Source organism: Meles meles, chromosome 15 (assembly GCF_922984935.1).
Source record: "Meles meles chromosome 15, mMelMel3.1 paternal haplotype, whole genome shotgun sequence".
Classification (NCBI taxonomy): Eukaryota; Metazoa; Chordata; class Mammalia; order Carnivora; family Mustelidae; genus Meles; species Meles meles.
The window spans coordinates 39,326,000-39,353,305 of record NC_060080.1 but is presented as its reverse complement, the minus strand read 5'-3'; the positions used below and the strand labels follow the sequence as shown (position 1 = coordinate 39,353,305).

The window sequence follows — 27,306 nt, the reverse complement described above, 5'->3', positions numbered from 1 at the left end:
GTTATTTTCTCCATTTAAGATAAGGAAGGTAAGTCTCAAAGACCTTGACTGATTTGGCCAAGATCACAGAGCTAGTTAGAGAACCAGGATTCAAATCCAGGTAGATTGGCCTCAGAGCCTGCTCTCTTAATTACCTGGCCATTCTCCCACTCAACCTCTACCTTGGCACGGCAGTTGTTGGGCTGTGCCTTGATTATTTAATCCTATGTTGGAGGTAGGGGTTTTCTCCCCTTTCCAGTTAGACAATGCTGCATTGAATATGTTTTTATAGGTAGCACTGTACACCTGTATTGTGTACAGTGTATTACTGTATTGTGTAGAAACCAGTTTATTCACAGAAATGATTCAGTGTATGTATTTTCCCAAAATACCCTCTGAAAATGTACTCCTTTACTCTTCTAACAATGATCAATCAATGAGAGTACAAGTTTTAGAAAAGAGCAGTGGAAAAACAACTTCTTTCATAGGCTGCAAATGATTTGAATGGGGTCCTTACTGTGGATATTTGAGTGAAACGAAGGGTACTCTTTCTGTTAGGTGGGGTGAAAATCATATGAAGTGATATATCCTAGTCAACTCATGAATCATTTTCTTTTTTCTTTTTTTTTTTTTTTTTTCAGAATTTTGATTCTGACATTAGCAGTGTGGGAATAGATGGCTGCTGGCAGGCAGACAGTCAGAGGCTTCTCAATGAGGTGATGGTGGAGCACTTCTTTCGACAAGGAATGCTGGATGTGGCTGAAGAGCTCTGCCAGGTAACAGTGTGCTGGCGTGTGAGGAGATGAAACAGAAACGACAGGGCTCCTTGGAGTCTGTGAATCTTCTTCTGGCTGCAGATAGATTTTTAATATTTTAAGTATCCTGACCTCATTTTACTAGGAGGTCTTTTTTTTTTTTTTAATTGGTGAAAACTACAGTCCTAAAACTCCTTATTTGAATTGTTTTTTCCTTATTCCTGCCCTATCACATTGATCCCAGCTCATCAACCAAGGAGTCAAAAGTGATACTACTCTCTCCATTTCCTCTTTTAAATAGGGAGGGTAGGATAGCAGAGAAGAAAAGAATCTGGCCCAACTTGTAGCATTTTGTGTATCAAATGAGTTTTAAGCTAAAATTTACTTCAGGTGAGCAGCTTTTGTCTTTTATTGCTAGTAGACATGAGCTTAGGGATCTCAGATAGTTTACCAGGATCACCTAGTCGTAATGGGGGCAGCTGCTGTGTATTGAGTCCACAAACCAACCCCTGCCTTTATTCCTCACCACAATCCTGTGAGGTAGAGGTTGCTAGAAATTGCTTCCATTCTGTAGATAAGAAAGCTGAGGTCTGGAGAAGTGGCTTTGCCCAAGACCATACGGGTTCCTTACTGAAGGAACTAGGATTCAGTCCCAAATTGACATCCTCAGACTCTGTTCTAAGCCACCATGCACTGTTGTGTCTTCCATTTAGAAGAATGAAGGACTATAAAGATAAAATAGTTCAAAGCCAGTCTGTAAACCAAACCTTTAAGCCTTTTCTATTTTATTTTATTTTTTTAAAAGATTTTATTTTTATGTAGTCTCTATATAGCCAATGTGAGTCTCAAACTCACAACCCCAAGATCAAGAGTTGAATGCTCTACCAACTGATCCAGCCAGGCACCCCTTCTATTTTAAACAATTCAGAAAAACAGTAACTCAGGTCTTTCTCTGTACCTTACGGGAATTTTGTATGTGTCCTTGTAAATTTCCTGAAGGGAGTTATGTCACTTAGGATTAAGTTTATTTATAAGTAACAAAGACCCAAAATACCAGTGACTTAAAAAAAAAAAAAAAAAGTTTGTTTCTCTTGCAAAGAAATATGTGGTGGTGAGCCATTCACAGCATATATAGTAGCGATGCTGCAGGAGGCTTTCAGGGCCCTAGCTTCCTTGTAGCTTTGCTATTCCTTAGGTGTCCACTGTCCTTATGATCCAGGACAGCAGCCAGAAATCTAGCTGCACCTTTTGGTATTCCAGAAAGGGACTAAGAATTCATGTTTATGTTTCACTGGCCAGAATTTACTCTCGCAAAGTCATACCCAGCTTTATTCCATACAGTTACATACTTGACTTTGTATGGAATAATAGGGATTCTACTATTGGAAAAAATGATGGTAGGGCTCAGTCATTAGTCTGTACCATAGAAATACATGTTAAAAATTATTTTTAATGGCTCGACCCATATTTTATAATTTAGAATATGTTTTTACCATATCTCTTTACCTTATTACTGCTAACAAACGTTCATTCTGTTTTTTTCAGGAATCTGGTCTTTCTGTAGACCCAAGTCAGAAAGAACCATTTGTGGAGTTAAATCGAATATTAGAAGCATTAAAAGTCAGAGTTCTGAGACCTGCTCTAGAGTAAGTTCTGTGTTTGTTTTCTTTTGAATATTTGGGGAGAACTATCTATAAGAAAACCTAACTAGAAAACACATTTGAGATTCTGAGATACACACATATACATACCTCTCACTTTCAGAGACTTCAGAGAAAAGCAAGGGAGAAATATTTTCTTCCTTTTAACTAAGTTAGAATGGGGGATGTACAAATAGGAGAAAATGGTTTGAGCTTTCTTTGCTTATCAGTTGATCTGAGTTCCCAAGAGTGGAAAGAGGTTTCCTATATCCAAGCTTATTCCACTACTTTAGACTAGCATTATAACAGGCAGTACTATTGTTCGGGTGGTCTGAGTTTGATATTTGAACTTCCATACTTTGTGGGGTTCTATGCCAGCATTTTAAAAAAACAACTTAATTGGTTATTGGAACTAAATGATAGGCATGAAGACCGCAAATATTGTTATGAAGGAGTTTTGCGCTCATTGTCACTGTAAAATGTAATGGTTCATTATGAACTTGCCATTGATAGGAATTATCTTGAATTACTGAGTAAACTGTGGTACCCTAAAGCAGGATCGGCAGAGTTTTTTGTAAAGGGCCAGAGTAAATATTTTGGGTTTTGTGAGCCACGTAGCATCTCTGCCGCATATTCGTCTTTTATTTATTTTGTAGCCCGTTAAAAATGTAAAAAAACAAAACAACAACAAAACCCAAAAAACCCATGTTGGCCATCTGGTGTATAAAATGGGCAGCAAATCATATTTGGATCTTGGCCATAATTTGCCGACCCCTCTCCTAGAATTTTTTAATGTGTGAGGATTACCAGGTTTTAAAGAAGAAAGAAAAGCTCATAAAATAAAGGGAAGAAACTGGGTGATAGAAACAGTGATACTGGTGTGAGGTTCTAGCGATAGAATTCTGGTATTTTAAATTAGAAGTATTTGAGATCATTGTTTTCAGGAAAAAAAATAGTTGAGAAGATGCTTGTTGATTTTTATAAAATGCACCAATTTTTTCTTCCATTAGCCGATTTAATTCTTCATAGCTTAGTTTCTTTCTGATCATTTATCCGTTCTTAAAAAGTTCTCAAAGTTCTGAAACTAGCTCAGATGAACATGTAGAGATAGATTCCTGTGTAAGTTTATAAATGATAAATTCCTGTATAAATTATAAAGATGAGACAAGTAGGTACTGTAGCTTTAAAAGATATCAAATATGTGGATGGAACTAGAGGGTACTATGCTAAACGAAATAAGTCAATCAGAGAAAGACAGTTACCATATGATCTCTCTGATATGAGGAATTTGAGAGGCAGGGTGGAGGGTCGTGGGGGGAAGGGAGGGAAAAAATGAAACAGGATGGGACCAGGGAGGGAGACAAACCATAAGAGACTCTTAATCTCAGGAAACAAACTGAGGGTTGCTGGGGGGAGGGGGTAGGGATAGGGTGGCTGGGTTATGGAATTGGGGAGGGTACGTGTTATGGTGGGTGCTGTGAAACGTGTAAACCTGGCGATTCACAGACCTGTACCCCTGGGGCTGATAATACATTATATGTTAATTTTTTAAAAAACCTCAAATAGTACCATGTGTATGGCGCACATTACCTTTACAATTTTTAAATTTTATTTTATTTTATTAGCAGATGTTAGATTTTGGCATACTTGGGAGATTGAATTCTGCCAAGTACCACTGATAACTCTTAAACAGAACATGGCAACCACTCTTCTATCTACTTTCATATTTCACCTATATGATTAAACATCTATAGAGAAGAGTGAGGGATCCTAAACAGAGAATTGTATGGGTTTCCCAGTAGTTTATAGTGATTTGGAAATATATTTGAGCTGTTCAGGGTAATAGTCATTTATCTGCTAATTTCTCAGGCTCATCAAACTTCTGTTGAGGACTTCTTATGTGCCAGAGACGTGCTGAGCATTTAGACCACCTCAGCTCTCAAAGTACTTGAGGCTTTTTCCTTTTTGAATGAAGAAAATTTATAACACCTTTTCGCTTTGTGCTTTTTCCGTAAGATTTGTTCCTTACTGAAAACTGTATCTTATATATCAATTGTTTGTATGAATGTTTTCTGTTATTTGGAGCCTCAGGCAGTACCTCTCAGGCAAAAGGAGGGCTCATTCTGTCTACTTGGTATTAACAGTGGAAACTACTGCAAAGTAAAAATTTTTTTCAAAACATCATTCTTTTGGGAATATTGGCATATTAAATAGTGTCAGCATGGGGAATGTAGTAGCATTTATAGTCAACTCTTCTTGAGTGCTTATTATATACTTAGCATTGTTCTCAGCATTTTACATGTATTAACTTATTAAATCCTCATTATAACCCTATGAAATAAGTACTCATTTTATAGAGGAGGGATCGAGGCCTGGAAGTGCTTTGTGGAAGAAAAGGATATGGAATCAAAAGGTCATATGAAAAGCGCTTCACATGATGTCCCCTGAATGTTCTTCTCCAAGAGACTTTAGCACATTCCAGGGGTCATCAGCAATCCTAAAGAAACCCATTTAACTTGACCAAACTCTTGATTCCCATGTGTATTTGACCAAAGAATCCTTATTCTTGTCCCCATCCCTCCCAAAACACTAAAACCCACAAAATTGGTGTTCTACAGAACCAACGTTTTGAAATGATAGCTTAATAGAAATGTCTGTTACAGCAACTCAGACTTTTCCAGTTCTTGCCCATTACTGGTAGATACAAAGCAGGTATTTCCTCAGCATCCTTAATGTGCAAGGTATAGAGAATTCACTGCATTCAGCTTGTAGTAAAAGTTGGAAAATATGGGACATCAGTTTGGAGAATTCTGGGTCAGATACAAGGCAGAGAGTATTTTTCAGTTGTTTGGCACCTTCTGCTGGCACATGCTGGGAGGCAGGTCTGGAACCTTCAGGAGGGGCTATAGCAGTTCCACAAGGCAAGGTAGGCCGTTAAGGAGGCAGGGGCCAACCACAGAAATTAGTATGGATAGAGGCTATGGAGGAACTTTGGAGAGCATTAACTATCATTTACAAGTAGTAGACAGTGGAAAGAAGGCAGAAAAGAATGGTGTTAAGGCAGAGAGAAGTGGCAGAACAGCTAATTATATACACAGATCTAGTTAGGACACAGCCTACTCTTTTGTTCCTGCCCCTTACATTTCTGAGTTTGTGTACAGATTTTTCTTCTCATCCAGATTGCTTTATCTATTTTTTCAGTTCTTCTTGGCACCTAGCATGGTACATATTTAGATAGCTTATTCCATACTTCAATAAATGGTGGAATAGTTTGAAGGAGAACTTGGAACAGACATGACCCCGTCCTTCATGGGTAGATAGAACTGTAAAGCCAAAAGTAACTAGTTCAATGAGAGAATAATAGTAAATTAATACAAAGAGATGGAGAAATATTAGAAGAGTAGAACCTGTCCTTGTAGACATGTGCCAGTTACTGACATTTTGAAAGTGCTCTCTATCTTCAGGAGAAGCCAGTTGGTTGCCTTCCTAAAGGTGTTTCAAAGAGTAGTATTATCTTGGTGGATTTGCCATAGCCTAGGATCTGGCTTGCAGATGTGGAAACGTGGTTTTTCAACACTGAGAAGCAGGCCAAGGGGCCTCCTAGCCCTCCTGTTTGGAAAGCCTTGGTAGAGTGCTCTGAGGGAATAGAAGATGACTGAATGGTTATGAGAGAGAGAGAGTGACATTAAAAGAATTTTTCAGAGAAGAGAGAGATAATCTTGTTAGTTTAGACCACAGAAGGATTTTAAATTAGACAGGCCATGAACGGTATCAGGCAGACTATTGAAAAATGAGAGGACTCCCATCTCCAAGCCTAGTGATTGGGGGTGGGGGGGCTAGAAATAAAAACCACAGAGGGATGTGGCATGAGCTTGCCATTGTACTGTGGTCTCTTTGTGGTGTGAATGTTGGATCTTAGGAGAAGGGAATGCTTGCCAGTCTTAAAGAAATTGTAGTATCAGCGAAGAAAACAGTTTATACATGTAGAAAGGTTTTAGAAAATGAAGATGAAGGGAGCAAGCTGTGGTACCTGATCAGAGAACCTTGACTATCACTGGAAATGAGGGTGACAATGATTAAGCAGTTTCTGCTGTTTTCTTGTTTTTAGTTTTGGCTTCCAGTAGGTGGGCAGTCTTGCTGACTCAGGCATTTTTTTAATAGCCACATAGAACTAACAGAAGAAAGAAGTCTCCAGTAGATACACCATTGGAGAAAAGTAATTAAAGTTTTGAACAAGTTGGATTATTTCCCAGAGTCTGAGTTTGTATTTTTGTTTTTGTTCATTTTGCTTCAGGGTGGTTGTTAATTCTGAAAAGGCAGAAGAGGTAAGTTGAGGCATACATTTTTAACTTGCTGTGCCCATTCACTAAGTGTGGTAGAGAAGGAGCTCCTGTATTAAAAAGAAGCTGATTGAAAACGGAGAGAGGTACCCAGTGGAAAGGATACAGAAGAAAGCTCAGTGGACTATAAAGGCCAAAAGGGAAGAAATACGTAGGGTGGTAACATCATTTTCTGTTATCTGTTTTATGTTTATTGCTAGCAAAAGTTTATGTGCAGTTCTAACACAATAGGTATTCTTCAGGAGGAGTAGGGTTTATCCTCACCAAGGACTTGAGCATATTGAAAATGAGTGGGTGAACCATGACTGTAGAGGAATTGGGAATCTTCTTAAAAAGAAGGCCAAAATGAAACCAACAGTCCCCGAGGTTGAGCGTTTAAAAGAATAAGGAGCTGAAGTAGGCCAGGAATGGGAACCAAAAGGAAAAAGTCTGAAGTTTGTTTGTAAAATGCTGATCTCTTATTTACGTTGATTTAGGTTGTAAAACTTTTTGGGTTTGTGGTAGGAAATTAGTGGTAAATAAAGCATGTCATATTTAAGTACTTTTTTACAAAAAGATTTGTTTATTTTATTTTAGAGTGTGAGTTGGGGGAATGGGAGAGAGAATCCGAAGCCAACTCTGCACCCAGTGCAGAGTCTGACGTGGGGCTTGATTCCACAACCCTGAGATCATGACCTGAGCCGATATCAAGAGTCAGATACTTAACTGACTGAGCCCACAGGTGCCCCATATTTAAGTACTTTTTATAAAAAACAAACAAACAAAACACTAATGTGTAGAACTCCGCTGTCCAATATGGCACCCCATTTGCCACTTGCAGCTGTTAGAGACTCTTACTGGATGCTGCATTACTGAGAGGCTCAGGTTAGAAATGTGTGTGTGTTGTTTTCTTAAGTAGACCCAAAGGTGTAATACTATAGTTTGTGTTGTTTTTAAAATAGCATGTAAGAAGGACAGAGATTCACACCAGTTCTGAGGTGAGTAAAATGTTTGTAGTTCCAGTGATGGGCTCAATCCGTATCTGAGAAATTGCCGTTTGAAAATACCTCCGAGGGCGCCTGGGTGGCTCAGTGGGTTAAGCCGCTGCCTTCGGCTCAGGTCATGATCTCAGGGTCCTGGGATCGAGTCCCGCATAGGGCTCTCTGCTCAGCAGGGAGCCTGCTTCCCTCTCTCTCTGCCTGCCTCTCTGCCAACTTGTGATCTCTCTGTGCCAAATAAATAAATAAAATCTTTAAAAAAAAAAAAAAAAAAAGAAAATACCTCCGAAATGAAATGTTAGCCAGAAGCTTCTTTTTTGGTCTCTTAAGTAAAGTTACAGGATTCTAACTCTTTTGGCTGAACTTTGATTTTTGTCATTTTTGCCGTTCTCTGAATTTTTAAGCACTTGATTGGTCACCAGTAACATTCAGCTAAGTCCACATCTGTGGAGTAAAGAAACGTCATTCATTTCCCAGAATTTCTGCTTTTCCGCCCCTAAAGGAGACCAGAAAAAGAATATAGTTGTGATCCTTTAAAAATGCAGTTAAAGGTTGTAGTGGAGTATCTGTGGGCATTGACAAGAGGTATTTTTATTTCATTATTACCAGAAATAGACATCGACCCAGATTGGCAAAATTATGAGAGGAGAGGGGTAAACAGATGAGGCTGTCAGCTAGGTTCCTGCGGGACAACAGCTAACTGTGGAGGTGGGATCTTGTTTTAATTATTTTTGGAATAACATGGGAATTCTAAATATGGAGCTAACAATATGCCAAGTCTTTTCAGAGGCCTGGCAGTTAAGATAATTAATGCTTAATGCTTTGTGGGATAATTGTGTGGATGTGGGTTGCTTCTAACTTAGTCACCGAAGTCAGTAGTATTGTTTTGAGGTCTTTTTATGGAAGAGGCACAAAAGATCTCTTTATTAGAGAATGCAGTGAACAGAGATAATTGTGACATTAGTGACCTTTCTACAGTGTTTCTTTAAACAAGAAATAGTTCTAAGGTTGATGGTGCTCTCACTGGACACATCAGAGATTTGGGAGCAGAATTAAAAAAAAACAGTGATATTATAATTCAGTTGAATGTTTAGTTAACTTATTGGTTGTGGTATCATGCTAGCTGTTTTCTTTTAAAAATTTAAAATTGGAAGTTTTCTTCTGGAAATGCCATTATCCAGAATACAACACTCTATTCCTTAATATTTCCACTAGTTTTTTATGTGTCTTGGTCATGTGTCTTCTGTTGCTTTATAGACAGTGGGTTAAGTTTTGGGGGCCAGTTATATTTCATGTTTTCATAGTTTGCTGTGCTTGTAGTATTTGGATTTGGTTAGTACCAGTTTAATTAAGCCTGTGACTGTTTTCTACCCTTTATTCCTGCTCAGTGAATCAAATACCCAAATATTCAGTGTGAACTTCTAGCTACAAAAACTTGACAAATTTTGGGACACCTGGATGGCTCCATTGGTTAGGCATCTGCCTTTAGGTCAGGTCATGATCCCAGGGTCCTGGGATCGAGTCCCTCGTCGGGCTCCTTGCTCAGCGAGGAGCCTGCTTCTCCCTCTGACTGCCACTTCCCCTGCTTGTGCTCTCTCTCTCCCTCCCTCTCTGTCAAATAAATAAATAAAACTTGACAATTTTTTGAAGAGGATTAAATGATACATGCATATCATCATATTCCCACACAGTTGGTCCTATAAAAATCAAAAGAGCACTGAATATTACATGGAAGTGCCCAAATAATTCTTGTATTTTAAGTATAAATTTCTTATTAAAAATAATGACTTTGAAGAACCATTAGAGTTCATCCTTTCAGTAAATACAAATTAAGAAGCTTATTGAGTATCTGTTTGTGCTTGCCCCTGTGCTCAGTGCTTTAAACTAGCACCTTCATTTGATGCCCAAAACCCTTTGAGGTACCCCCATTTTACAGTAAGGAAACAGATTTTAGAGAATTGAGTTACAGATTGCCCAAATTCACACTGCAGAGCTCAGACTGAAGTCCATGCATAGTTGATTTCTACTAACCTGTACTCTCTATCACTATTCCCCCTTCAAAGGAAGGGGGTGCGCCAAGATGAGCAAGACTGAGTTCCTGCCAAATGAAGACCAGAAGCTGTCCTACCAAGTAGATTGTGAGATGAGCTGTGTGAGAAGTTCAGATAAAGGACATCTAGAGTCCTGTGGATGGAGAGATTATTTAGGAAAGTTTTAAAAATGTGGTAATTGAGCCTGGGCCTTGAGGTTTTCAACTCTATTCTCAGCTGCTCACCTTCTGTTTGATTGTGCTTTTGTAAAAATTAACCAGCACCTACATTGGGAGGTAGAATCATGGCTTCTAATGTCATAAAGCAAACAGGTCTTCTATCTAGACTAGCTTTAATTCACCTGGACATGTCACTTAGTGGTTATGAAAGTTGCTAGATCAGGTTATCTGTATGTGTTGTGTGTGTTTTTCTTGGCCAGCGCCTCTATCTCCGTTCTATTCTCAGCATGGCTATTTTCCTCCTCTAATTCTTCACACCACATGACAAACGCCTCTAGATCATCCTGTTGGCCAACCATTGCTTTCTCCCTCGACACCCACCCTTTTGTTGCATAACTTCCCCTCCTGGCATAAACCTCTTGGTTTTCCATCCGAGCTCTCTCCCTCTCAGAAAAGTAGAGGGACAGGGATCTTGGTGAAACTAATCTGGTTTTCTTTCTGACTCTTTAAGAGTGGTGTCATGGACACATGGACTTGCTCAGTTGCTCAGTGGTTGCATCTGTCTCCGTTGTGCTGCTCTGGGCCTTCCTGGTGTCTGTAGAGTAACCTTCTCCCTGTGAAATGTTCTTTGTCCCCCCACTGTCTTCTCTCTTGAGCTTATGGATTTTTGTCTCTGTACAATGTCAGTATGCCGGGATTTCATTTACCACATTTGAGGTAAATAATACCAGTTCCCCCTAACAAAAAGGTTCAGATTTCAGTTACCACAGTGTATTAACTATAAGTAATTGCATAAACTACAAAGTGTCCTCCCAGCTTTGGGGTCCACAGATCACTGCCTCAATAACGGATGTGCATCATGCTCACAGCCAACCACATCACTTTTTTCCAGGTCTGTCCATGATTGGTCACTGAGCACCTGTTACCCTCAGACAACAAGTGTGTAGTTGTCTTGCCTGCTCATCTCCTAGAGGTGAACCCACAATGTATTACAGAAATGGATAGTTGAAAGAGGAGCTTGGTCAACAGACATGAATTGCTAGAAGTGAAATTGAATGTGATTAGAAAGATCTGAAAAATGACAGTGGCCGGGTAAAACTAGGATGAGACGTAGGCCTACATGAAGTTATGATATAAGCCATACTGAAAAAGCCCAATGAATATAAAAACCAAGGTAGAGGCACTTTGACATCTTTTAATTTAAATTGCACAAGGAACAGAAAGCTGCCTCTGATTTAAACAGAACATTTACTATTAGTTTGGATTGAAGATTGTTTAAGGAAAAAAAAAAGCCTCCATCAGTTTGGCTAACATTCAGATTGTGTTGAATTTAGTTGCCTCCTTGAAAGAAAACAGTGATTACAAGGAGAGTGAAGAACTTTACTGCCAGAGATGGTTTCATCATTTTAGAAGCCATCACGAATTGACTTACGTTTAGCTCCCTGGGGAGGCTGCTAGTGTGAATAAAAATGCTGCTGTGAAATTTGTACCCAGATTCCAAAGATGAGTTAAGGCAGGTGTTATGATTGTCAAGGAAGGCAACCATCAGGAACTGAAAGAACAAAAGATACAGGACCGTGAAGTGATAGGAAGGACATAAGGGATAGATGAACTTGCTTTTAGGTGACAACATAAGAGTGTGACTTTTAAAAAAAAAAAATTTATTTATTTATTTGACAGAGATCACAAGTAGGTGGAGAGGCAGGCAGAGAGAGAGAGGAGGAAGCAGGCTCCCTGCTGAGCAGAGAGCCCGATGCAGGGCTCGATCCCAGGACCCTGAGATCATGACCTGAGCCGAAGGCAGAGGCTTAACCCATTCTTTGAGCCACCCAGGCGCCCCAAGAGTGTGACTTTAAAATCCATGTTTACCTGGCCAGTTGGCTGTGGTCAACGAATTGGGTCAGGAAAATACAGTTGTGGGTACCTGGGGGTATAGTCTTGGAGTATGAGGGAGAGGTGCCATAGCACCAGGTTTTTCTCTTAGTCCTTACTTACATGTGCTTACATGTTTGGGGACAGAGATCCTTAGTTTAGAAATGACATTTTGCCAAAAAGAAGCTTAGAAATGGTTACTCTAATCCCTTGCTTTGTGAGATTTAGGCTTAGTGTAATATTCAGAAGTTAAATGAAGATAATACATTGTTTAAGGATAGAACGTCAAGAAATATGATTTAAGAAACATACGATAACTTATATTCTGTGAATTTGGATTCTGCATTCTCCCCGTACTCCTCCAACTCCTTTTTGTAATGAAATATCTATTTACTTTCCTAAAATTCTCATGGTGGGGGTGGAGATCAGGAACTAGCCATGTTAGTTTTTTCCAGTTATTTTGTAGCCTTGTTTATAGCTAAATTTGAAGGTGGGTAAAAATAAGTGATAAATTAGGAACTGCATTGTCTAAGTAAATGCCTCTGCAAGTTAAAGGGGTTAAGTTAGAGTTTGCAGAGCTTAAATTCATAATTCTTGGCTTGAATTACTCTTAGGAAATGTAATTTGCAATTACTCAGTAAGCTCTGATGAAAAAAGGAAGAACTTTTGTTTACTTTTGCATTTGCTTAAAAATCATTACCTTCTTAATTATAAAAGTAATATATGTTCGTTGTAGAAAATTTAGAAAACATAGGACAGCATAGACTGTGTTAAATCACTGTCCTTTGGATGGCTGTTAGCTGCTACTCAGCAGTGTGTCCTCCCATTGTTTCTAGCCTCCTGGTGCTGCTCTGGTAGTTGGTGCCCTGTTCTGGGTTGTCACAGTCCATGCCATAGCAGTTGGTAAATAATGTGTGGAATCCAACTTCTCTGGAGTCATTACTGTTAAAAATTCTGGCAACTAGAAGTTAAGTTTTTCTACATATCATTGCTCCCCCCCCTGCAATATCATATCCTGAAAATCTGTCTTGGAAAGGTGAATTAGATTTTCTTCCTCTGTGAATTGCCTACTTAAGGACTTTGCCCTTTCTTTGCTGGCTTTCACTCTTTATTAAAATTTGTAGTTACTCTATTAGCGCCCGTCTCTTGTTCTATCTTACACATGTATTTCATATCAAAAAAAGAAAAAGCTTGCTGTCTCTCCTTACTTGTTAGTAGGAAAACATACTCATGCTTTTATGAATGAGAGGGAGCAGGATGAACTTTTGGTAAGTAACCTGATTTAATGTACTCCTTGGTCCAAGTGTCTGTTGATAGATGAATGGATAAAGAAGATGTAGTATATATTCATAATGGAATATTATTCAGCCATAAAAAGGATGAATGAAATCTTGCCATGTGTGATAACATGGATAGAGCTAGAGGGTATAATGCTTTAAGTAAGTCAGAGAAACACAAATACCATGTGTTTTCACTCATGGAATTTAAGAATACAGGCAAAGGAGAAAGAGACAAACCAAAAAATAGACTCTTAACTATAGAGAGAGAACTAATGGTTACCATAGAGGGGTGGGTGGGTGATGGGTGAACTAAGTGATGGGGATCGATGAGGGCTCTTGTAAAGATGATGTGGGATTGCTGAATCATTACATTGTACACATGAAACTAATATAACACTGTATGTTAACCATACTGGAATTAAATTAAAAAAAAATAATAAATAAATGTACTCCTTGGAACTGGAAGTCAAGAAGTTGCTTGACGAACTAGAGATTGCCAAAAGCACAATACTTTTGGTACTGATGGTTGGTGTTGGGCATTCATGAAAGATTGCTGCCAAAAGTACCTTGTTGGTGTCGGCAAGATTTACCCCAGAGTTGGTGTTCCAGCTTGACTGCGCTTGTGTTAGTGCCAGGCTACGATTCAAGGCTTACTTACATTTAAATAAGTATTTCCAAAGTCCAGGTGATGAATATTTTTAACAGTCACTTTTTTAGGTTGGAAAAGCTTCATGATTGCACTCTAAGATGTGGATACATCCACAAGTTGATCAGAATATTCATGTTGCATGTGCAACCCTTAGGGTAGGATCCCGTAAAAGTACAGCTCTGTGACGTCCAATCCCAGCCGGCTGATCCATTATGAATAACCTGAGACATTTTACTTTCGTCATTTATAGAAAGCTACTCCAAGTTTATATTCACACCACGACAGGTTCCAACGGTCCTTGGTGAAATGGGTTGGTTAGGTGGGAACTGTTTGCCCAACTAAAGGTCAAATTAAAGGAGAATATGATAAAGCTTCTACATGTTAATATGTTTACAGAAATAAAGTAATGCTTCCTTACCACTTGGTTGCAAAGTTGATTTTAACAGCTGGCCTGGGATATATTTCTGTTCTAGCACCCACCTGAAGTGGTAGTCCCAGCTCGAGATTGGTTATCCCAGCTGTTTGTACTATAGAGTCCTGAGTTCCTGTACTTTGGATCATTCAGAATGGAACATTGTTCTTTCCCTCATTAGCACTGTTGGTACAAATTATTTTGGCACATATATATGTGCTTGAAAGCAAAAATCTGGACTGAAAGCACCTTGAGGCAAATACCGGCGTTTGCTGTTTTTAATCTCAAAGTGTAGCACAAAATGTTGCACCCAACAAAAGTCTAAAAATAGATGGTTCCCATTCAGAGTCTTGTGATCCATTTATAACTATGCCAGGTTTAACAGGAAAAGAGTAGTGGATATGGGGCAATTGAGTAGTAGTGAATCTCATGGCTGACACCTGCTTCAAAGTGTGCCCTTGTATAGTGCCAGAAATACCATGTGACTCATCAGAGTCAGTTTTGTCTTCGTGTAAAACCTTACTAAATATGTAACTGTCATCTGACTTCATATTTTTTTCTTGATTTTACTGGCTGAAGTGCCTCTTTGGGTGTAGTTCTGTTTATTTTCTTTACGAGTCTCTGGGCCAGGAGGTTGATAATTACCACTGATTTCCACAAGATGGCAGACCAAACCCTTTTATTGTATTGCTAGGGTTCAAAGAATTTTTAACACTTGCCTATGCTCTTAATTGCATTAAAATCTTTTCTGCTTTTTCTTTAGATGGGCAGTTTCAAACCGAGAAATGCTTATAGCCCAAAACAGCTCCCTGGAATTTAAACTACACAGACTGTATTTTATTAGCTTATTAATGGGTGGAACTACAAATCAGCGAGAAGCATTACAATATGCTAAAAATTTTCAGCCATTTGCCCTAAATCATCAGAAAGGTGAGTCTGCAGTCAGATGTTTTTGATATTTGTTTTTGTGTTTGTTTGGATGTAGAATCCAACCCAGGGCCTGAACTCACAACCCTGAGATCAAGACCTGAGCTGAAATCGAGTCAGACTGAGCCACCCAGGGACCCTGAATGTTTATGATATTTGGAACAGAACTGTAGCCACTGCTGAGATTTAAGTTTATCTTAAGGGGATGTGATACGTATTTGCTAATGAACTGAAACAATTTTAGATGATAATCACTTTGGGAAAAGGTCTGATGGGACCTAGAACAAAAAAAAAAGTAAAACATTAATGCCTCTTGGATAAAAGAGACATTGCATTTTTGGGATTCCATATGTAAGAGATATGAGAAAGAGCAGGGTTACCCTCCCCCCCCATGCTGCCATTACTGCCCCACAAAGTGTCTGAGGGTGCACCGGGTGGCACCAGTGACACTGAGCGCCAGAGTGGGAATACTGGTCTTCTGACCAGTTCTATGGTGGGAGATCAGTGTGGCCTCCTTTATGACATCAATTAGACACTGGTAGTTATACTGTGCTCTGTATAAGAATAAAGTAACTTGAGGGGTGCCTGGGTGGCTCATTTGGTTAAGTGACTGCCTTTACCTCAGGTCATGATCCCAGGGTCATGGGCTTGAGCTCCGCATCGGGCTCCCTGCTCAGTGGGGAGCCTGTTTCCCCTTCTCCCTCTGCTGCTCTGCCTGCTTGTGCTCTCTCACTCTGTCAAGTAAATAAATAAAATCTTAAAAAAAATAAAAAGAATAAAGTAACTTGAGGTTCATATTTAGTGCTTTGTTTTCTTCCCCTTTCTCTTGTTAAAGGGAGAAACCAAGGTTAAGGACGAGAATTTTAAAAAGACATCGTTAATGATTTAGGCTATGCCAGTTGGGGGAATTTTGCCTTTCTCAGCCTCCAACCCCAAGCCAGCCCCCGTTTCAGGTGTGATCATTCGCACTTAAAATTGCTGCTGTTTTTGCGTAGACATTCAGGTTTTGATGGGAAGCCTTGTGTACCTGAGACAAGGGATTGAGAACTCACCGTATGTTCACCTACTTGATGCAAACCAGTGGGCTGACATCTGCGACATCTTCACACGGGATGCCTGCGCCCTCCTGGGGCTCTCGGTGGAGTCCCCGCTCAGCGTCAGGTATGCAGATTGATCGTGCTCTTGGAATACGCACTGCTTTGTGTTGGTTTTCCTTAATTTCTTGTCTAGTTCTTGATGTTAAACCTGAAGAGAACATTTGTCTTTCTGAGGAAGAGTACAGTTGGTATTTCAAGAGATCGTCACAGTTGGCAGGGAAGCAGTTTTAGAGCAGTGTGATCCATGAACCTCTGGTTGTCCCTGAGAACCTTTTCCACTGTGTTGACATTTGCAAAGATGTTGCAGAAATAATGGTGGTTTGAACTGCTTGTGCCTTAGCCAGATCAGTGCAGTGGTCCCAAAGTCCGGAAGGACTCACTGTATTCCTCACGCATTGTACTCTGCCACACACTTGCAGTTGAAGACACACTAGCTTTACTTAACACTGTTCTTTAAAAAATGATTGGTTTTATTACATCCTGACTTCTAAGTACACATTTTTTTTTTTTTAAAGATTTTATTTATTTATTATAGTCTGTGTTACAAAGTGAGAAGTTCTCATAAAGCCCTTCAAGCCAAAGTATCATGCTTGTCTTAGAAAACACCTGTATGCGGGGCACCTGGGTGGCTCAGTGGGTTAAAGCCTCTGCCTTCAGCTCAGGTCATGATCCCATAATCCTGGGATCAAGCCCCCCATTGGGCTCTCTGCTCAGCGGATCCTGCTCCCTGCCCCCCACACCCCCCCCCCCCCGCCTGCCTCTGTGCCTGCTTGTGATCTCTATCTGTCAAGTGAATAAATAAAATCTTAAAAAAAAAAAAAACTTAAAAGAAAACACCTGTATGTTTTTTGAGTTTTATGAGCCAATAAACTAGTTTTGCTTTTTTTTTTTTTTTAATGAACGTGTTCTTACTTGAAAGAATCACTAAAAAATAGAGTTAATTACACTTGGTTTTTGGCAGATATTTTTCCACATGTAGGAAGAGAATCATGTCAAGGAAAGCAACTGTCTTTTTGTATCTCTTAAATTCATGAGTTTAAGCTACAAAAGAAATTTTGGGAAACTTGTACCTGCCACTGTGGGCTTGACAGCTTCCCAATACTTTCTGATGAAATTGGTGATATTATGAATATGAGTTTTTCGATATTGTATAATGAAATGTGTTAGAAGATCTTAATTCTCCGAGATCTTACAAAGTCACACATGAATAGAAGATTCATTCACAGTACGAGACAGCCAATTGGAGTTTCATGTGGCAAGGTACAGAAGGATTCGATGACAAGGATTCAGATTCCACTTTGCAACTAACTTTAAGAAACTATTCTTGTTGAGTTTTGGTGTGGCATTAAAGGGGAAATATCACAATTATCCACAAAGGCAATTAAATTACCAAATATCTGTTTAAAACCAGATTTTCCTTTCCCATTTACTTCAATCGAAAGAGCACACTGCAGCAGATTGCAGAAGAGATAGGAATCCATCTGTCTTCTATCACGCTAGGCATTAAAGACATTTGTTAAAAATGTAAAGCAGTGCCAGTCTTCTCACAAATTTATTTTTGGTTTGGAAAATATAGAAGTTTTGGGGGGGGTAAGAATGTTACTTACAACATGTAATATATTAATTATTTTAAATGAGTTGATATTTTGAAAATTTCTTGGTTATAATTCCTAGTATAGTAATGGTAGCGATAACCCACAAAAACAAGTGTCTTTTGAAGATTCTTAATATCTAAGCATGTCAGTGGGTCCTGAAGCCAAGAAGTTTATGAGCCTGTTTTAAGAAAATAACTTCTTTAGCTCTCTCCTATTTATTTAATTCCTCAAGTGTTTTCAAATCCCTGCTACATACCAAGTATTGTGTGGGCTCCAGAGATGGGTAAGGTGCAGTCTGCGTCCCACCAGCTGTTCCACCTGAGCACAAGGGGACACTGAGGCAGTTAATTACACTGTGTGACCAGCCGCAGGCCAGGTCCGGGGGGAACAGATTGTGATGTGGAGACTGACGTGCAGGGGCTTAGGATCGGCCCCAGTGGGGAAATGAAAGCAGCAGGATTAGGCAGAGGGTAAGTTGAACTGTGATGCCCCTCCCTGGAGAGCTCTGGAGCTATGGTGGGCCTGTGGGATTATCCCCAGTTGGGGCAACAGAGCTGGGCTTGTGTGTCCTCACGCGAAGCAGTCATCACATGTGACCCTGGTCAGGTGGCTTGCTTCAAGTGACGACAGTCTTGAAGAGGGTCTCAGCTGAGAGTTGGCTGCCAGCGCTTTCAGATCTGAGAAATGAGCACTTCTGCCCTGGACAGGGCTATCCTAGTCTGTGTGCAAAAACAGTGTCAGAAAGTCATTCATGACTGATAAGCAGAGCCTGTTGAGTCTGGTGGTTTTGTAAAATGTAAAGCTTTTTTGGGGTGCTAATTCAGCAAAGCAGAGGGCCCTGTGCCCTGTCCAATGGCCAGGGCCCTCGGCCCATGGAGTCTGGAGGAACTGACATTTCCTGGGACCAGGCTGTCTGCCACCTGGCCTGGCACTGACACGTCCTCTTCTGCTCTCCCAGTTTCTCAGCAGGTTGTGTGGCGCTGCCGGCTTTAATTAATATCAAAGCTGTGATTGAACAGAGGCAGTGCACTGGAGTTTGGAACCAGAAAGATGAATTGCCCGTGAGTTACACTTCTGTCGGTTGTTTATTTTCTCCTGCCGTTGTTAGAAGGACTTGGATGTTAAGAGTTTAAAATGCTTGGGGCGCCTGGGTGGCTCAGTGGGTTAGGCCGCTACCTTCGGCTCAGGTCATGATCTCAGGGTCCTGGGATCGAGTCCCGCGTTGGGCTCTCTGCTCAGCGGGGAGCCTGCTTCCCTCTCTCTCTGCCTGCCTCTCTGCCTACTTGTGATCTCTCTCTGTCAAGTAAATAAATAAAATCTTCAAAAAAAAAAAGTTTAAAATGCTTGTTTTGCCCTTTAAGCAGAGAACAGCATTGTAACCGTTCAGCCAGGATTCGTTTACGTGTAGACATGATTAGACAATAGAAATGGGAAGCCAGTACATTTTGGAAGCGCTGAGTTTGCTTTTTTTAAAAATTCTGACTTGGGAAAAAAATAATAAAATGTTGACTTAGAGTGGCGGTGCTCACCCATGAAGGAAGATCTCCCAGGTGTGCGGGGGGTGTACACTGTAGCTTGCAGATGTGTTCTCCAGTGTAGTGGACAGACCACTCACACTCGGATTCTTTTAAAATATAAAAGCAGGGAGGTCAGTTGGTTAAATTTAGTTTTGTTTTAAGCATTGGTATTTGTGAGATTATGGATTTGTATTTATTAAAATACCACATAGCTGTTAAAGGTTATCCGTGGGACACCTGCAGTCATCAGTGGCCTTCCTGTGCTGTGTGTCCACTGCTGCTCATGGAACAGATCATGATTTTAAACATCAGCTTGGATCACTTGCCAGCTCTACTACTTCTCTAAACAGTAGTTGGTCCATCTTTAAAATGGGGACCACCCTTCTCTTTATGGGACTATTAAAGGCTAGAGATAACATTGATATGCTTAGGATAACATGGGACACATAGTAGATACTCCAGTTTTGCTGCCATAGTAGTCATGACACAGTGACAAAGGTCACTGCATGTGAGTTTCCACCAGACCTCTGACAGTAGTCACTGAAACTCTGCCTAGAATTCTCATGCCTGTCATGGCTGTGTCAGAGATCCTAATAGGCTATATATGCATTGGGTTTTTTGCTTCTTTTCTGCTACACCTGTGCACAGGTTTATCTGCAGTTACCTTCCAGCTGGTAACTGTCATTTGGTTGCCCCAGCTTCTCTTTGAAGATCTGTTTTGATTGAAGACACAGGTGCATTCCCAGTGCTGGGTGTGGGCAGGATACTGGCAGCACCCCTACTTCATGGCTGCTCATTTGAACGAGTGAAAAGAACTTGAGCCTTCACTTGCTTTGCTGAAGCAGGTGCTTGCAAGTCTGGCAGTTTCCCAGCTACATTACGGGCATTTCTGACATTTGGCAGTGGCATGGAGCATACTGAAATCTGAAAATCTGAAAATCTGAAAGCCTGTGCTTCAGGGTAGTAAGGCAATGGGAGGTGATGATCTGACCATTTTTTCTCAGGATTATTCTGTTACACTTTGTCAGCTCTCTTGAAAGAGTCTGGGTAATAGACTTTATATTGATACAACCATTTTAGAAGGTAAGGAAACAAAGAACTGACATTTATAGAGCTTTTGTTTGTTTTGTTCACTGTGGAGGGAAATAATTGATACACCTGCCATGGGCTCTGACGGACAGATTGTGAAAGGTCTTCCTGAACTTGAGCTTGAACAAGAACTTGAGTTCTTGTTTCAGCTGGTTTCTCTGGACCATTAAACACAAAACATGAGAAACTCAGATCTGAAGTTTACACAAAAGTAAACCTTGTTTAGTCTGCCTTTAAAGGAATTATTATTACACTAAATTTTTATCATCTAGCTAAGTGTGCTACAAAACAGGGGTTTTGGTGGGTTTTGCTCTTAGGGTATATCCTGACACGTTTTCAAGAGTGTTTGACTTCTAGAGCATTGCCTTCCCTTTGACTCCTCAAACATGAGCATTTGGTTTGAAAAGTAGTGTTATAAATAATTTTGAAGGTTAATTAAGATAATGAAGTAACACTTGGATCCCTAAGACTACCCTTCTTTGAGGTAAGAGTGCTTAAAAAGTTAAATTCAGATGAGTAGACTGATGTTTTTGCTGCCCAGTGCATATTAACATGTTTTCTGAAATATAACTTGAGGCTTTTTACTGTTTTTAAGATTGAAGTGGACCTTGGTAAAAAGTGCTGGTATCACTCTATATTTGCCTGTCCCATTCTTCGTCAGCAAACAACAGATAACAATCCACCCATGAAATTGGTCTGTGGTCATATTATATCAAGAGATGCCCTGAATAAAATGTTTAATGGTAGCAAGTAAGTGTCTGACTTTTTAAATGTTGGTTAAAAACATTTTTCTTTTGGAACTTAGTGGGAGGGTTGTATCTGATTTTTTTTTTTTTTTTTTTTTTTTTTTTGGTCAGTCTTTTTATTTGTTCATATATTTGATGGTTAGATTTACAAGCATGTTTTTTAATCTTAACTTTTGGGGTAGGCAATACATTGTCGTTGTTCCCCCTGCCTTTACACGAAATGTAACGCACCATATATAGTTCTTAACCTTGCTTTTTCTACTTGATGGTATATCTTAGAGGTCTTTTACATGCTACAGAGAGAGCCCTCATTTTTTTTTTTAATATTTTATTTATTTGGGGACGCCTGGGGGCTCAGTTGGTTAAGCGGCTGCCTTCGGCTCAGGTCATGATCCCAGCGTCCCAGGATCGAGTCCCACATCGGGCTCCGTGCTCAGCGGGGAGCCTGCTTCTCTCTCTGTCTCTGCCTGCCACTCTGTCTGCCTGTGCACTCTCGCTCTCTCTCTGATAAATAAATAAAATCTTAAAAAAAAAATATTTATTTGACAGAGAGAAATCACAACTAGGCAGAGAGGCAGGCAGAGAGAGAGGAGGAAGCAGGCTCCCCGCGGAGCAGAGAGCCTGATGTGGGGCTTGATCCCAGGACCCCGGGCCGAAGGCAGAGGCCTTAACCCACTGAGCCACCCAGGCGCCCCAGCCCTCATTCTTTTTTAAACCTGCAGAGTAGTCTACTGTATGGAAATGTGATAATTCCTTATCAATGAACCTTTAATCTGTTGTTATAAAGTGAAATATCGGGATGCCTGGGTGGCTCAGTTGGTTAAGCCGCTGCCTTCAGCTCAGGTCATGATCCTGGGGTCCTGGGATTGATTCCCACATCAGGCTCTTTGCTCGGCAGGGAGCCTGCTTCCTCTTCTCTCTCTGCCTGCCTCTCTGCCTGCTTGTGTGTGCTCTCTCTGTCTGACAAATAAATAAAATCTTAAAAAAAAAAAAGTGAAATATTTTATCTACATGTGATATGTAAACTGTAGAATTGGAATTACTAATTCGAAGAGTATATACATTTATAAGTTTTGTACGCATAATGGGCACACCTTATTTAAAAAAATAAAAAGTCTCAAAAGCCTATTTCTAGCTTAGGTAGTTTGAACGTTTTTTCATTGGAGTTCATTTCAGACCTGGTATGGTAAAGTCTTTTTTTTGAAAGAAGGTCCTGGCATGTAACGAAGCTCCCTATGCCCTTCCCAGACCATGCAGCAGCCCTGCTGGTGCAGCCGGATGGGCCTGGAGCATGCCGCTCTGTGCACGCCCTCCACAGGCTCCGTGCCTTGTTGGCGCCGCAGCTCGGGTCACATTTGCCTGCACATGACTGCCTTGTGTCACCAGTACATTTGAAATTCCTGTAAAGACAGGAAAAACCTGAACTTTGGAGGAGAAGAATTGGATTGACTTTTAAAACCACAAAAGCAGTTTTCAAAACCATTGTCTTTGTCTTGTTTACAAAACAGTTTTCACCAATTTCTACTAAAGAGGAGCCTTCAGTTTAGTGTCTGGCTTGATTGGTATTTATTTGTGACCCTTCAGAGTTTGGTTGTATATTAGGGGAAAGCATAGTTAACCCTCAAAACAAAATACAGATATGTGTGTGTGTGTGTGCGTGTGTGTGTGTAAGTAATTGTTAGAGATATTCTGTAGATGAAAATTGAATGTTCAGTACTGATCTGTTCCTTGATTCAGTATTTTCTTTCTTGTCTTTAGATTAAAATGTCCATATTGTCCGATGGAACAGAGTCCAGGAGATGCCAAACAGATATTTTTCTGAAGAAATAACTTTAATTTGCAATTTGTAAGTGAAACTGAATTGTGGCGCATTTCAGAAGAGAACGTTCCATTTAATGCAGCTAACTGAGGACTCCCGTGTTTATATAAGCTAATGCTCCAGAAACTTTGCCAACATTTTAGTGTACACACACTGAGGGGAGTGCTCCAGATGAATATTATCATAGGGCTTTATTATATTCTTGGTCTTCATTTTTGATCAAGTAAATACACCAGCAGTTGTCATTCAATGCAGGTTTTTGTACTTAATTATATGGTGATTTTTTTACTTTTTAAGAGCAGAAACAGAAATCAACCTCCCTGCCATGTGTTTAATATTTCTCCTGCTTTTACTTTTGTCATTTCTTGATAATTGTAAGGTTTGAGAATGTTTGTGAAAAAGTTTTACTTCCTGTTATGTATACATAATTAAATGAAAATTCTTCAGAAAAAGTTTGAAAAACTGAATTGTGGTTATAAAACTAATTTGCATTTTTTTTGCTTAAGGAAGAAAGCTGTGATAGATTCCCAATTTGCTTTTTGATGTTTTCCTCTGCTCCAGCTCTCACCGAGAAGTCAGCAGACCTGCATTTGAGCTCTGCTTGTAGCCCCAGCGGGCTGCCTGTTTCAAATTCCATCGTGAATTTAGCAGGTTGGTGTGAGAAGTCTTCCACTAGAACAGAGTGGAAGGAGTACTATTGTTTCTTTGCTTTTATTGCCAAGAGGTGCTTGTTTTAAAAGTGTGTTCAATAAAATGAAATTCTGAAGTTAGAGGTGTTCTTAAGTTAATATTTGCTCTCTTGGTCTTGGTAGCCCTATTCTCTGAAATCTGCCTTCAGGACTTGGCTGTCTGTTTCATTTGTATATCATCGCAGACACAGTGTTGTTTGTGTGTGTATATATGTGCACCAGCATCAAACATTTTGTATCTGGAAGGGAAGAAGCATGTTCCAGTCCTAAAATACAGTTACCAGACTCATTACTTTAAATCCTTAAAGTTAGAAGTTAGCATATTTTCTGTAGTGCAGAATATGTTTATTGCTGTTTTTGTATTTGAATAGTATACTGTTCAATGCCTCTCTTCTGCAAAGTGTATCATCTCATTGGCTGTGAATCTGTATATTACTCTAATGGATACAGATGATGATCTTGTCTCTTGTGAGGTATCTTCATTTAATGCACTGTCCAGAAATAGCCATGTGTAAGAGTCTTTCTCTGTATGATGAATGAACTACAATGGAAAGGACTTCTGACTTACACCTGTTAAGTCACTTCATTATGAGAAGAATGTTATACGGAAGTCACCAAATATTTTGCAACTTTATTTCATCTGACTTGGAACTGAACATCACTGTAGGAAAACTTTGATGAGAAAACAAAGAAAGAAGAAAATGCAGAAGGAAAGAGGACCGTTGACACTTTGCATTTTAAACTGCAGATTGATTTCTTTTGCAGGGAGGGAGAAAACAGGTTTTGGTGCTGAGTTCCCTCGAAAGTGTCAGCATATGCAGTCATACACCGGCCTGCGTGGTTTGTCCTGAAATGTTTATCTGGGAGAGCAGGGATTCGTCTCAAAGGAAAGGGGTGCTGCTGGAAAGCCCTGCTTGACTGCTCTGTGTGGTCAGACTCCCTCTGAGTGCTGCCGTGTATGGGCTTGGTTGGCCGGGAATGGCGACTGGCCTGCTCAGAGTGTTGCTCTGTCTGACCTCTGTCTTGTTGGCCTCACCAGGACTCTAGCTCTGTGTTTCGGCTTTCCTGTTGGAACCCTCCCTAAACCTGCTCTCTCCATTAAAGCAGTGAAGGCAGAGAGCAGAGAGAAGCTCCTTGGACTCCGTAAGAGAAGGTAGAGAATTCCAGGCAACTCTGGCTGAGGATGTAAACCTGGTTTATGATCTATATTCCCTTTGAGTTACAATCCAGAGTACCTTTTTTTTAACTACTTTATTTCCTCACTAGGCCAGATTTAGCTTTACTCACAACTTATTCTCACCTTTCCATCTCTAACACTTACGAAACATTTAGGCTTCACGTAAGATTTGTACAACATAGATGTCGCACAAGAGGCTGGTGGTAAATATTTGGGGGGCCAGACACTTCACATGGTCGGCTCAGGCCACTTTGAAGGACAAAAGCCAGAACTCTGCTTTGTCCGTCTCCCAGTGTTGGGAATCCTGTTGACAGTTTTCTGTGCAGCTCCTGAAACTTTAAAAAGAGCATGCTTTTAACTGAAGCGTTTGATTTTAGAGTTTCTTATGTAAGGTCCTTGTAGTCTACTCGGCAGGATAGGGCCAGAAATTTGAAACTCTTGATTTGACAATTTAACATGAAAATTATGTCTTGTGACCTTTAACTGAATGCATGGACTTAAAACGTTGGTGGGAAAATGTGAAGGAAAGGTGGGTTTGAAAAGGCCAGACCTTAACCAAAGATGCTGAAATACAACGTGTTGTCCTTTCTGCTCTAGAAACACCTTCAGGAGTGGTGTCAGGACCTTGTCGCTGAGGCTGTGTGTGTCCGCGGTGCAGGAGGCTGCTCCTTGTCATGCCCTGCCTCCGTTTGCAAAAGGTCGTGATAGAGCCAAGATTTTTTTTAGAGTCAGACTCATTATAATAATACACATTGCAAACAGAGTTTCAGAGTGGTTTCCTCAGCTTCCTTAGGAACCATTCCATTTATCATTCGTGGACAAAGGCCATGGGACTATGCTAAACCAATAAAACCTTATTAGAACCTTACATTCTGATTCAGCCAGAGCGTCTGTGCTTTCAAGTACAACCTGAAGGACAGTGGCCAAGTTGGTCTTTCAGTCTTTTTTCTCCTTCGTGTGACCATCACAAATACCATTTCTGTTGTTTCGGTGGTGATTATGTGAGACTTCTAATACATAAATGAACGGGTATTGGTGCCTCTTGATTTTAAAAAACGTTGAAGAGAAGAGCCACCTCATATTCATAGGGTGTGTGAGTATTTTATGAGTGTATGAGCATTTAATTGAAAATAAGAAAGGTATGAAGTTAATCTTTTTGATTTTTCTGTAGCAGCTGATGTATACAGAGACACTAAACCCCACACCAAATTATGTGGGGAATGAGGATCCTTTTTCTCTCCAGGTAGTCCCACAGGCCTTTAGTTTCGTTCAGTATTCTTTACGCTGTGAGTTATTTCCACCTCAGTGGTTCAGCCTTTGGGACAACAGATACTGCAGAAACCAAGGACTCTTGGTTATTCGCACAAGACAAGCTGCTGGTAGACATTAGCCCTCTGGTTTTCCAGCTCAACTTCTGATTAGCGGACTGACAGTCAAGCTGGTCAGTTTGCTTAGTCAGCAGACTCAGGTTATTTTCAGGGAAGGCATGGTTTGGTTAATTTCGTCACTAGGATGTGTAAGGTAAAGACGCAAACCAAATACCTTTCATTACTTAACTCTACGTACATTATCCTTGGTAACACTAGAATGCTGTGGTCTTGAGGGAATGTTGGCAAGGAACGCATACTTGGAAGGCTTGGGGCTCCATACGCCTGTCCTGCTGGGGTGGGCTTTATGGTGGTACAATAGTGTTTACCATAAGCAGGTACAAACTGCATGAACTGTTCTTACTGAGCTATAATTGAATAGATACCAAAAATAGAATGACAAATGTATTTTAATAGCAGATGAGGCGATTAGTTTTAGGGCGAATTTTCTGCTGTTGATTTTACTTCAAGAGATAGGGAGAGAAAACAAAGATTTGTTTTCGAGACGTTTCCCTCTACAGTGCTAAGCTGTAGTGAGCATATGCTTCGTTTACTTCCAAAGAGGCAGCAGCAGCTGGAATGGGCTTACAGCACATGCTTTGTTTCATGTTGTGGGCGAGGACTTACACTCTTACTTCAGCAGTCACTTCACGTTCTCCAGCAAGGCAGATGTGGGGTTCACTAGGATTTAGTGCCTGATCTTTTCTTTTGGGAAGGGGTGGGAGTGAATGTAGTGGGGATGGGAGGGAAGCAGAAGAAAACGGGCGTGTGAGTGAGCGTGCATGTGTCCGAGACTCACCGTCCCCCCCCAACCTGTGTCCAGCAAGGAACAGGCATTTAGTGTATTTTGCTCACGACTGCAGCGTGCATGTATTTTTTTTCCCCTCGTCCGTGTTTTCTAAACTTACACTAAAAGGATTCATTAAATCATCTTGTTCAGATGGCTCAGGATTGTATTTCTTTGCTTACGCTGTGCTCTTGGGTTCTATAGTATTTCTATAATTATGTAACAAGAATAGTGTTGCACTGTAATCTATCATATAGAGCTATATGTATGGAAAATTTTGATCAGTTTTTTAAGAAATGTATCCTGTTTGCAAAGGCACAATAAAATTGCATCTTATAGACTATAGGCAATAAAGCTAACAATAAACCTTATTTAACGCAAAC

At 40.2% G+C, this 27,306-nt stretch overlaps 1 protein-coding gene across 3 annotated transcripts in view; it reads left to right on the top strand.

Moving 5' to 3' along the window:
- Positions 1–27,306, top strand: part of RMND5A (required for meiotic nuclear division 5 homolog A) — a 63,448-nt gene extending 36,142 nt beyond the window's left edge. The window contains exons 3-10 of one of the 3 annotated variants that reach the window (XM_045979213.1): positions 621–755; positions 2,280–2,380; positions 14,877–15,043; positions 16,036–16,201; positions 18,691–18,793; positions 20,934–21,088; positions 22,843–22,930; positions 23,414–27,306. In XM_045979213.1, the coding sequence (XP_045835169.1) occupies positions 621–755; positions 2,280–2,380; positions 14,877–15,043; positions 16,036–16,201; positions 18,691–18,793; positions 20,934–21,088; positions 22,843–22,906 (891 nt within the window). In that variant the 3' untranslated portion in view covers positions 22,907–22,930; positions 23,414–27,306. Of the gene's footprint in view, positions 1–620; positions 756–2,279; positions 2,381–14,876; positions 15,044–16,035; positions 16,202–18,690; positions 18,794–20,933; positions 21,089–22,842 lie in introns of all 3 variants that reach the window. The other 2 variants (XM_045979211.1, XM_045979210.1) reach the window with 2 other exon arrangements.